General features: G+C 32.4%; 1 protein-coding gene across 1 annotated transcript; it reads right to left on the reverse strand.

The window, feature by feature from the left end:
• Nucleotides 1-1,586: 1,586 nt before the first annotated feature.
• On the reverse strand, nt 1,587-1,985 carry LOC134716815 (ctenidin-1-like). The gene has a single exon (XM_063579825.1). It carries the CDS (start codon nt 1,983-1,985, stop codon nt 1,587-1,589), a length of 399 nt encoding a protein of 132 aa, XP_063435895.1.
• Between the last annotated feature and the right edge of the window lie 11,822 nt (nt 1,986-13,807).

Raw genomic sequence — 13,807 nt, forward strand, 5'->3', positions numbered from 1 at the left:
TGTGTTTCACCAATGTCAGGTACCTCGTCTGTTGTTTCCTTTCTCATGTTTTAATGTGTTTAGAGATTTTTGTGAATCTCCCTCTGTAATTTTGCTCCTAAATACATCTTTTTTTTAAATAGTAATATTGTTTGCTTGTTGTATCATTAAAGTATAACCAACACAAGCTTATTTTAAAGTTGCATATGATTAGATATCAACTTTTAAAGAAGGACATTACTTGTTAATCGATGTCCGCCTTTTATCATCTAGAACATAAATGTAACTTAAGAAACTTTATGTAGCCAAGTAGAGTTCTTAAAATCAACAATTAATATTTATTTGAATAGTACATAAACAAGGAAAACAGGTATTGTCAAACACAAATTAAACACACACACACACCATCAACAATCAACACCATCTGCGGACCCGAGGTTTCGGATTTGAATAGTGCTTTTTTTCCAGTATTATATCTTTACAAAATAACTGGTCGGTGTTCTCGTTGACCAGGAGAGTCTTGCTCCAACAGCGTATAGGTAATCGGGAATGATTTGCAAACAAGGAAATGGAGAGAAAAGCTAATTGATATAGCATAGACATTCAAAATCAAAAGAAGAAAATAATCATTCAAAAGGGGGTCTTTATTCTTATTGTTATCTTGATATTCACATACGACACAAAGGTGAACAACCAGGTAAAATATCTAGACAATAATATGATAACTATCTTAAATAATTATATTTCATTCAGACCTATCATTTGGATTTTTTGGAAACTAAAACTAAAGGATAAGTAACACGAACTCTCTCAAAAACTAGGGGTGATCTCAGGTATTCTGGAAGGGTAAACAGATCCTGCTCAACATGTGGCACCCGTCGTGTTGCTCATATTATAACAAATCCAGTAAATAGTATATTTCGGTAGGTCACATTCACGAAAGTCGCAATTTTTTTTTTATAATATCAACGTCAAATCGATTCCATAAATTGTAGCGCATGAGTCAATTTACTTCTAGATTCGGGCTTTCAGTTCATTGTTTATTTTCAAGCAGATTAAACTTAATTTTATACTAAAAGTTTTTACATAACAAAATTCAGTTAAGATTTGTTTTATGTACCAGAAAGGATCAGTCAGAACTAAACCATGTTACCGGCTATTTCTTTATTGCAGTATAATATCCACAGCAATATATATATATGATTTACAATATAATTTCATTGTCTGTTTTGTAATTTCCAGAAAAGAACATCTTAGTATTTCTTTCCCCCACCATATTCTCTTCTAGATTTGAGGTTTCAGTTCCTTGTTTATTTACAGACAGATAAAACTTCATCATATACCAAAATGCTAAACATAGTAAAATGCGGGGTAGTTATTATTTTTGAGTAATAATAAAGATCAGTAAGCAATAAACCATTATGCGGGCTATATCTTTATTGCAGTATAATATTTACAGAAATATGTATAAGGATTACAATATAGTTTTTTGTCCGTTTTGTCATTTTGAGAAAAGAACATCTCAGTATTTCTTTCCACCACCATATCCTGCGCCATATCGATCCTCCTCCATATCCACCGAATCCATATCCTCCGCCATATCCACCTTATCTATATCCACCACCATTTCCACCTAATCCATAACCGCCATAGCTGACTAAACCACCTAATCCACCATAGCCCAAACCTCCTAATCCACCATAGCTGCCGTAACCGCCTAATCCACCATAGCCGCCGCCATACCCTTTGCCATAACCATATCCTCCACCATAACCATCAAATCCCCTGCCGTAACCGCCATAGCTGACTAAACCGCCTAATCCACCTAAACCGCCTAAACCTACTAATCCACCGTAGCCGGCCAATCCTCCTATTCCACCATATCCGCCATAATATCCGCCATCATAGCCCCCACTTCCATATCCGCAGCCCTTACCATAACATGGTCCATGGGCATTTATGCATACGGCTGACAATAGTACAACGAGAGCAATGGTGAGCTTCATTTTTAGCTAAAAATATCAAAAATATGTCAATTTTCTCTTTAAGAAAACAAATGGCTTATTCATAATAATACAATTTACTCAAAACAAGTGTGTAAGACTTTTCCCTTCCCTATCCAGGAACAGTGGTTCACCAGCACGACATATAAACAAATAAATAATTCATTGAAAAATCGGAACATATCCCCCCATAAAAACATTAAAAGCATTGATACAAGTCACCGATACAAGAGGACTCGCAGTTATTGAAAACTTGTTCAAGGTCAATTACAACTTATATATAGTGGTATTCCTGAGTGAGAGATCATTTGTCAGAAAGCTTTTAAAACAGATTTTATTTTATTTCACAACACAAAGTATGAACATTAAGCTACTTACAACATTAAGGCTTATTTCTTAACAAAGCATTTAACTATAAATGTCTGAAGACAGCAACTTTGACATATCTGTCAATTTTTTACTATATTTCCACAATATGTTTCAGCTACATATTAGTTTATATTGGTAAGCAATATCTTTTTATATAAAGTTTGACTATTTAAGCGTTCAGACCAGTTTTATGGTATGTTTCTTTTAATGTGTTTGCTAGTCTCTCTTTAAAATTGAATATGTAGATAAGGTATCTATTAAGATTTTGTAAACGATGCGTAAAAAATACAAATCGTTGTTTTCAATTAAAAAATATACATTCCTTTTATTTGTTTGATCTTTTGATTTTGCAAGGAACATTCCGCTTTGAAATTTCCTCAGAGTTCAGAATATATCTGATTTTACTTTATACATAACAGTATATTGGAGGCAAATACAAATTGCAAAATCTATGTCTTGATTTGAATAAAGGAGAGACGCAAGTTGTGACATTCTGTATTTCTAATAGAATGTTAAATATGCATATACTAAATTTGAAATCGACATGGTAGTCATAATTCAAATTGTTAACTAGTAAGTAACATACGAACGAATTATAAGCTCTGATTATAACAAAAGGTAAAAATGGCCGAATTTACTTTTAAAAAATTAATTTCCAAAACGATTTCCAATTAAAATGCAAATCTTTAATAGTAAATTGATTTTAGTCTTAAACGGTGAAATTGATCTAAATATGATTTGAAAAATCTGCAACTAAAAAACGTTAATCATTGTTAAGTATCTTAGTCAATCTTCATGAATTTTCTTATTACGATTCTGATTATATTCAGCCCTTTTCAAAATAAATAAAAGGATAATTTTCCTCTTTAAACTTTAATTACTATTACCCCTATTAATTTTCAATAAAATCTGAGTGTAAAAAAAAGATGTTTAAACAGAATACAAGATATTTAACTCACCTTTGGATGTGTCGAATTGTACAGATACAGTGTTATTAGTGGTTTATATACCCTATCACCAACCACAAGATGGAGATTAATATGGTTAATTCGTCAAACAGTAAAAATTTTCACAAAAATATACAATTTGTTATTATTTAGTTTTTATATCTTTAATGATGTAAAAACACCTTAAAAATAACCGCGCATTAAAACATCATTTATCAATATGATTTACAATATATTTCCATTGTAATATTAGTAGGTATTGGGTTTGGCTACTAGAATTTTCTACCGGATTATGAATTAATTTTAGAGGTATTTAGGACATCACAACTATAAACCTCAAGTACAATGACTGATTACCACACAGAAAAAAAAACATTCCACTTTTTCTAAGTGACAAGCTTTAATGTTCAATTGATTTTGAGACTTATACTACTACTTTATGCAGTCGTTCTCACTGTTTATGTTTTGCAAATGAAAAACTTTATATTTTTATTTTAAAAATTTGCTGAAAATGCATATAGTGTATTTTATTTTATTCTTTTTATAGTAGAACGAAAGTGAAAAAAATGAAAAAAAATGTTTGCAATTTATCATCAACAATGCTATAATCACGTGCATTGGGCATGACGGTTATTATTGTCACTTATATATTCATAAACACCTACATATGGCAAACTCTAAATGAGGGCTCAGATAGGAAGTTAGAAGGGTAGAGAATCACAAATCTAATGTAAGCAGACAATACCATGACAACAACAAAAAAACCGACGGAAGTACCAACATTTTAAAGAAAAGTAAAAATTTTGAGCAATACGATACCCCCCAAACAAACAGGGCTGACAAAGATGCTTTAGATCGGTGAACAGTTCGTGTTACATGAGTGACACTAACATTCCTTAACAGTCAGCTTATCATCATGGTATCTGTAAAACTTTCGTAGGATTATATCAACACTATCATGTTGAAATTATAATGCAATTGTTTCCGGGTAAGTAGTAGCATTCCATGAAAGAAAGCTTATTATAAGCATAGTAAATTGTAGATATATACTTCATAACCTATGTACACTAAAGATAAAAAAAAAAGTCTTGTGGTGCAATCGCTAAAGTGTTTGAACAATTATATGATATTATGTATTCTTAAGTGTCTTTTAATTGCAAGCTTGTCATCTGGGTTTGATTTTATGCAAATGGATATACATTTCAGTTGGGAAGAATAAAAATCATTATAGAAACATTAAAACAAAATTCTGAACTCCAAGGTTATTTTAAACAGGAGAATGTTAAAAAAAAAGTGACCAAAATCGTGACGTGAGACGTAATGTAACTAAAGTGTTGCTTGAATCAAAATCGATAAACATAAAAATTAGAAGGGGGTCATACAGAATTGGTGATAATACCTTCCCTGACAATTTGAATAAAACCACATGAATTTATATTAAAAAAAATAGGAACACTAAATCCAACGACTTCTACCGTCGTATCTATAACGTTTGCTAGTATGTAGCATCGCGAGCTGATTGTTATGGAATATTTGCTTCACAGATGACGTGACGACTTATATGTTTAAAACATTGTACCACTATCTCGTCTTCATTTTCTCCGAATGTGATCTAATGAATAAGACTTATTACAGAGTTGATACTTACATTAGCAACGGGATGATACCACACGTGGAGTAGTTTCTGCTGACCTTTTCAAGAATAGAATATATATATAAACTTTTGCTTTTTTTGTCATTGCCGGAACTAGTAAAACATAATTTCTATTTTTTCTAATTTTGCAATTAAAATACATCAAATACTAGAGTTTAGCTCCTCAAATTCCCCATTTAAAGCATGCATCTCGCGATTATTGTTTCCGTCAAACCCGTCGCTCATTATAGACCAGTCCATCTATAGATGGGTGTTCTTGGATAAACACATCAATGTAGTGTCTAGTTATGGTCATTGATCTGGTTATAATATGTACACACTATATGTGTATTCGCAAATCGATAAAATGAAATACAGACGTTGATTTTCTTGTAAAAAGTAAAATCACAAAAATACTGAACTCAGAGGAAAATCCTATCGGGAAGTCCATAATCACATGGCAAAATCAATTGACAAAACAAATAAAAAAGGAATGAACTGTCATATTCCTGACTTGGTACAGGCATTTTCAAATGAAGAAAATGGTGGACTAAACCTGGTTTTAAAGCGCAAAACCTCTCAATATGATTAGAGTCTCGTCAAATTCCGTGATATTTACAATGATACGTGAACTAAACAGACATAATTATAAATAAAATAGTCATCATATGGGTACAACAGTCATCTTCTTGTAACTACTTTAAAAAGAATAATTTAACAGAACACAAAAAAACATCTACAAACACATTCATTGATTCGTGTGTCTGACGTTACATACATTTGTCGTTCAATGTATATGTAAAATATAAAAAATAAAAATTTCAGATGGGAAATATTAGCATACAGGGTTAAAAAATCAAATTATGTAAGAATTTATTTCAGAAATAGACCAAGATGTAAAATAGTTCCACTACGCGATTGAATAATTTTGACGTTTGTGGTTCAACGTTTTTTATAATTCACAATACAAATATCTAATAATGACATATAATAGAACAATATCATATTGACGGGATCTTTTAAAATATAGAGTCACGTTACAAGAGCCAAAGAAACACAAAAAGTCGCATATACAAAACACACCAGCAAAAAATGAAAGACACATTGACGGGATGTTTAAGTACTGAGCCACGTTAAACAGATATCACATAAAACAAGCCAACAGTAAAAGTAATATTAATAATAGAACAAAGACAAAATACAAGAACAATGTAAGGCGGAGTCTTTTGTGAAACCCATGTAAAAATTGTTATATTTTGGAATTTGTGGGTATGAAAGAATAATTATTACGACAGCAGTTGCAAAAATCTGCATACTATGTCGTTATTCTATACTGTTATGGTGACAATAATAGGTGAAAAGAAAACAGTAATACTTTTAACGGCAATCATCATTATCACACACAGCTTCAAATAGGCTGTCGTTATGCAAATTGAAACATCAGCTCTGCACGATCAGTTGAAAACACTTTGGTTATTATTGGCTCATAATTTCTGTTGTAAAATATTTTCCTATTCAAATATAAGGAGACAGAATATGCTAAAGAGCTGATGTATTAGAAAATATGAAACTTGCAACGAATATTTGAAAGTTAATTACAAAACAACAGTACATATGGTCTGCAAAGTAGGTGATGGGATGAATGATGCTATTGGAAAAAAATGGGGTATCAACACATATAGTGCAGATGGTATGCTTTTGAATGGTATGATGGTATTAGATAGTCGTATGATAGGTAGGTACATTACAAATGAAATTATAAAGTTAATGTCAGTCGAGTAATATTTGTTCATGAAAAAGTTCGATGAAATTAGAAAAATATTTATCAAAATATATGTATGACAAGAATGATTTATATTGCATATTAATGTTTAAAAACAATTTGATAAAAATTTAACATATTCATAAAAAACCGCACATTTAGACATAAATTATAAAGATCATATGTACACCAAGGTTATTGTTGGATGTTAAATTACATCGGAGTTTTTGCTATTTGACGTATTTTTTTTCATAAGAAACGTTCGTGTTATATATTTTGACGAAATAAGAATAGAAAACCAACTTGATGTTACATCACGGCCGACACTCGGCTAACCGAGAGATGGGTCAGTTAATCTATATTGAGTATGCGGCTATATCGGCGGTGGGTCTGTTAATCGGGTTGGCTAAAGTCTGTTAAGAGTAAAACTCACAATTTAATGTTAAACTCTGTTAAATATACAGATTTTTTGGCATGTTATGAGAATCACACCAAAAAAAGAAAAGTGTCTGACAAAATGATATCTATCATAGAACATTTTGCACCATTGAAATAAATGCATAGCCTGCGCAATTTTAAGTAAAACGAAAAGGCGTCGCGCAAGTATGTGGTTTTTATGCTTGTACGCATAGCAATATTTTAGATAAAAGGCCAAAAAACATTTTTAGATATGATTTAAAGGACACAAAGTAGTATTTTGGTTCTAAAAAGTCAATTGCCGTTGATAAATATTTCAAAATTGTTATATAAGTTGAGTTATACCACATTTTAAGGAATATTAGGGGTTGGACAATTTAAATCGTGTCAGTTAAGAGTTATTTAGCCACGACAATAGTCTTACTACCTTGAGTTTATATTTTCACATTGAAAAAAATGAGATGTACTTGTGACGAAAAAATTAAAATACGTACGGTACAACAGTATCCTTATAGAAAGAGCACTTTTATTTTAATTTTTTTTCTCTGCATTTCATTAAAAGGGTGGGTCACTTCAAATTAGCGTTATATGGAATGATTGGCCGCTCGAATTTGCATGAATTTATTATTTACGCCAAGTTATCAATCAGCCATATTTTTTGGTCTGTTCAAAATCTGTAGCATGTATGAATCTGTCTTGTGTTGCAATGCAGCTGGTTAAATTTCATGCGTTTTCTTTGAAATACTAAGGCTTTTCTATCTCAGGAATATATTACCTTATGCCGGCGTCACACATTGGCGGATAGGCCGGCGTGCAACAAACATACAGAGAAAACTGACAAAGTCGGTATACGTTAGTTGCACGCCTTAAGAACGCTTAGCAGTCGTTAAAAGCACGTTGCATAAGTTTGAAGTACGTCGAAATAAAAGGGCAAATTGAGAAAGGAAATGGGGAATGTGTCAAAGCGACAACAACCCGACCATAGAACAGGCAACAGACAAAGGCCACCAATGGGTCTTCAATGTTGAGAGAATCTCACGCACCCGTAGGCGTCCTTCAGTTGACCCCTTAAAAATATGTATACTAGTACAGTGATAATGGACGTCATAATAAACTCCGATTTATACACATTGCAAGAAACTAAAATTAAAAATCATATTAGACTAACAACGGTCAGAAGCTCCTGACTTGGGACAGGCACAAAATTGCGGAGGAGATAAACATGTTTATGAGATATCAACCCTCCCCTATACCTCTAGCCACCAAATGAAAGTAAATACGCTTGATGAACGCTACAACCCGAGGAAATTTTTATGCAGCATAAAAACCATACAACATACGCCAACATACGTTTCTTCAACGCCGGATAAACGCTTAGCCTTAGGTACGCTTATAGTAGCCCAATACAAGCTTAAAGCTCGTTTATCACACGTTACAAACATAATTGACAGGTTAAATGCATCAAAAATTACTAGCGCATTGACAGCGTAAATGAATTTAAACACGCCGGAGCCATACGGTGAAGTGTGACGCCGGCATTAGTTGTATTTCCTCAATGCTTTTCAACTTCGTTTTTGGCCTCTTTTTAAACTTTTTTTTTCGAGTGTCACTGATGATTTTTTAGTAGACGAAACGCGTGTCTGACGTATATATAAGGCGTAAATATCAAATTTCAATTCTGGTATCAGATCAGATGAATTAGCTTTTGATTTCTTCCATCTATATTTTCTATTACTGTAATTTCTATGTTTTCTCTTCATACTTAAAACAGAGACATATATACACATGTGTATATATGTCTCTGCTTATAAAAAAATAGAAAAAAACAACAATTTTACTTACTGATGTTTTGTTACATTACGAAGTTTATCTCTGATTTATATACTTGTTAACTATGTAAATGACAAATAGGTGCAATTCATATCAATAAAACAGAATCCACATGATATATGCGACCATTCTTTGATGAAATTAATATTACTTTGATATTGCACTTTTTGAAACCATTTCTATTAATTTTCAGATTCCATTGTCTAAACTTATGTTTCAATGTTCATGTGTTGTTTCCATATATTCTAGCCACTAATCTTGAGCCTATCCCTTTATTCAGATAACACCCCATAAAGCAGTTATATTATACTTGTAATATCATTCATGACTCTTAACAGACCTATTAACAGACCGAGTTTTATACATCCGACCCATTAACAGACCCTATTTTTATCAAAAATTGATTTATGTCACCAAAATACAGTTTTTTTGTGTAGATTTTTCACATATTGATATTAATATGGTAAACAAACACAATGCCCGTCTTTTTTCGATGTTCAAAAGATTGCATACAAGTAAACTCAACCAACTTGTCATTTTTGTGTACATTTTGTGTGTGTAAAATGTGTATAAATTTACTGATGAGTATCTCGCCTTTTCATTTTATAGATCGTTTATTTAAAGAATTGCACCACTGGATTCAGTACTCCATATCATTTTGCCAGACATAAATAGTTTTTATGTTATAAGTATAATTTAAAAGTTATACAATGAAACATACTGACCTTGCACTGATTTTCACGATAACACCTGATTAACAGACTTTAGCCAACCCGATTAACAGACCCACCGCCGATATAGCCGCATACTCAATATAGATTAACTGACCCATCTCTCGGTTATCCGAGTGTCGGCCGTGTACATTGCCAAGTATTGAGTCGCAAACGGTAGGATGAAGTATCGTAAAAATACCTGATAGTCATGAGGTCCGTTTTACGCAATACGCAAAGGGCAATTCTTTATTATTTTTTATCCTGCAAGGGGGTGTTCTACTATACATTAATATTTTCCATTTCTCTAGTCGACTTTTGTCAGTTCCGAGATGTTGTTTCTCACTTCCAAATTGTAGTAATAAGTTCAAATTTGACATTTCTCAGTTCAAATTTGACATTTCTCAGTTCCAACTTGACATTTCCTAGTTCAAATTTGACAAATTTTATATCGTTTCTTACTCCCAATTTACACTTCCCATATTTCTCATTTCCAAGATATCAACACTATAATTTCGCAGTTTAATATTTAAAGTTAAAAAATATAAACTGGATTCTGAGAATGGTCACGCTTACAAATATTTTTTGGAAAAACACGTTTTTCATATATGTCAAACAGGAGTGACTTATATTTCATTCTTATTGCTTTAATCAATTTGAAACACACTTAACAGATTCATCAAGAAAAAACAACATATTCAAAGATAAATTATATAAATCCCACACACTACAAGGTTGTTGTTGATTGATTAAAATACATCTTATCGCTATTTGTTCCTTGGTCAGTATTTTACGTTACAAACGTCATAAATATCCTGTTAACAAAACTTTGAATACATATGTTCAAACTCTTTTAGTTCGTTTTTGTTAGCAATAAATAAAAAAAAACCCATTTCAATGGGACATGCTTTGATACTATATCTGCATGTGATTTTTTTCTAGATAACATTTTTGTTCGCTTTGGAGATTCCGTATATCGTCAGGTTATCGGAATCCAATGGGAACTTACTGTGCACCACTTATTGCGGACCTGTTTTTTGTATTGCTATGAGTTACAATTTCTGACAAAAATCAACAAAGACCCATCGAAACAACATCTGATACACAACTTTAATAATACTTTTAGATATTTGGATGATATTTTGGCTCTCAATAATGACGATTTCAGTATGTATACTAAAGAGATTTATCATGTTGAACTTACTTTGACTAACAATGACTACTGCCCTTTCCTCGATCTTGATATCTTTATCCCCTATGGAAAGCTTATTACTAATATTTATGATAAAAGAGATGATTTTTTTTAATTTTCTATCGTTAATTATCCAGGTTTAGATTGTTACGTTCCCTTGTCACCATCTTAAGGTGTTTATATATCTCAACTTGTACGATTCGCTCGTGTATGTAACAATGTTTTATATTTTAACGAAAGAAATTTATGTTTACTGAAAAAATATTACACCAGGGTTTTCGATATCACAAACTAGTGAAAACATTTACTAAATTTAATCATCGGTATACGGACATAATTCTTAAATATTGCTCAACATGCAGACTTCTTATGTGTTCAAGTTTTTTACATCCAAGTTTTATAGAAAATGTCAGTATTCACTTCGAAAACTAAAAACCTTTAAGATACTGTGGATTCATTTATTTTCGTGGGTATCAATTTTTGTGGATAGAAAAAAAAGACGTTTCGTGGTATACGTAAATTCGTGGATCGCTGATTTCAAAAAAAAAAAATCAGATACGTAATTCGTTGATTTCTTTTTGATTTAGGAGATCATATAACCTTCTTGGCTTGATCAATAATAAAACAAACAAAAAAGAAGGAATTCATTGAAAAAGTTTTGAATTGTCAAAATCCTCGCTTGGTCATTTTAGGTTAAAGTGTTCATTCAAAACTTCTATTACAATAATAGACAAAGACAACTAATTATTTGTTTGTTTTACAATTTATAAATGCTTGTCGGGATTCTATAAGGCAATCAAAGTTTTATGATTGAAAGCTCATTTCCCTTATCACGATATAATAAACAGACATATAAGTAAAAGGCGTGAAAATAAATGTACCTGTCATAAACAATATTACCTACGGGCTTACCCGTACTTAATCCAATTGATTTTCAATCACTAGTAAACCAAACTATGACACGGTAATTGACAACTTGCAGTTATTTTCCATGAACAGTTTTAATCAATTTTAAAAAGTAAATTACCACTGATATTCGATATATTTATTATTGATTTAATTAAAATACTTGTATCTTCTTTCAATAAAAAAACACGTGCTATGTTACAATGCTTATTGCTAGTCAACACTATACTAGAACTGCATAACGGAACCGGAAATAAACATCCGATTCCATACACATTTATCGGGATTATTCTTCGTTGAATTCTTAAATTCGTGGTTCGCTGTGACCCACGAAAACCATGGTATGCCACGAATAAAAATGAATCCACAGTAGACTTATTAAGAAGGGATACAGTTACGATACTGTTGTCAGGTCATTAACGGTGAAGTTGAAATCATCCCTTCATAAATTTTACGGACGCCATCACGATTTGGTTGACTTTTTTTTGGAATAACCGTTTCACATTTGATATCGGATATGTTCCTTACGGCGAAACTACAATCCCCTTCCCTTTCATGAATGTGACCTACCGAATTAAGACTATTTACCAGATTTGTAATCACAAAAGCAACACGACGGGTGCCACATGTGGAGCAGGATCTGCTAACCCTTCCGGAGCACCTGAGATCACCCCTAGTTTTTGGTGGGGTTCGTGTTGTTTATTCTTTAGTTTTCTATGTTGTGTCATATGTACTATTGTTTTTCTGTTTGTCTTTTTCTTTTTTAGCCATGGCTATGTCAGCTTGTTTTAGATTTATGAGTTTGACTGTCCCTTTGGTATCTTTCGTCCCTTTTTCATTAAAGATTGCATATTTTTGCGTCTTTGCATCGGAACTTAACACATTTATTTAAAACCAGTTGTTGGCATGTCACGGGTTATGTTTTTCTCAGTCTGGAGCTTGCATGTCAGTAAACTGCTAGTATTCTGTTGTTATTTATGTGTTATTGTCATTTTGTTTATTTTCTTTGGTTACATCTCCAACCATCAGACTCGGACTTCTCTTGAATTTAAATATGCGTATTGTTATGCGTTTACTTTTCTACATTGGCTAGAGGTAAAGGGAAGGGTTGAGATCTCATGAACATGTTTAACTCCGCCGCATTGTTGCGCCTGTCCCAAGTCAGGAGCCTCTGGTCTTTGTTAGTCTTGTATGATTTTTAATTTTAGTTTCTTGTGTACAATTTTGAGTTTACTATGGCGTTCATAATCACTGAACTAGTATATTTATTTGTTTAAGGGACAGATGAAGGACTCCTCCGAGTGCAGGAATTTTTCGCTGCATTTAAGACCTGTTGGTGACCTTCTGCTGTTGTCTGTTCTATGGTCCGGTTGTTGTCTATTTGACACATTCTCCATTTCAATTCTCAATTTTATTTGATTTTTCGGAAATCTTATATAGTAAGATTTCCGAAAAATCAAATAAAATTGAGAATCACAGGTACCAGGATTAAAATTTAGTACGCCAGACGCGCATTTCGTCTACATAAGACTCATCAGTGACGCTCATATCGAAATATTTATAAAGCCAAACAAGTACAAAGTTGAAGAGCATTGATAATTTTCCTGTACTAGGCAAAGATAACATTAGCCGTATTTTTCGCATTTTATTTGGGATTTTTGGTCCCGAATGCTCTTCGTTTGGCTTTATAACTATTTTGATCTGACTTCACTGATGAGTCTTTGACGTGTTAAATTATAATCCTGATAGCTATTTGACGTTCGAAGAAAACTGTCATCGCCAGTGTTAAAAAAAATGAGTGTGTTATAACGTCAATATGTCTGATGTCATAAAATATCGGTCCAAGTGTCAAGAATTCTTGGTACCAATAGGGTATGTTGCAGCACAGAGGCACAGACGTAGCTTTACTTGAAACTAAGAAACTTGTCATAGAAAAAGTAATATCACAGATTTACTAAACCCCGAGGAAAAATAAAAAAGGACGTTCCTAATCAAAAGAAAAATCAGAATCTCAACCATATCAAACGAATAGATGACAACTGTCACATTTCTGAATTGA

This window comes from Mytilus trossulus, chromosome 4 (assembly GCF_036588685.1).
Source record: "Mytilus trossulus isolate FHL-02 chromosome 4, PNRI_Mtr1.1.1.hap1, whole genome shotgun sequence".
Classification (NCBI taxonomy): Eukaryota; Metazoa; Mollusca; class Bivalvia; order Mytilida; family Mytilidae; genus Mytilus; species Mytilus trossulus.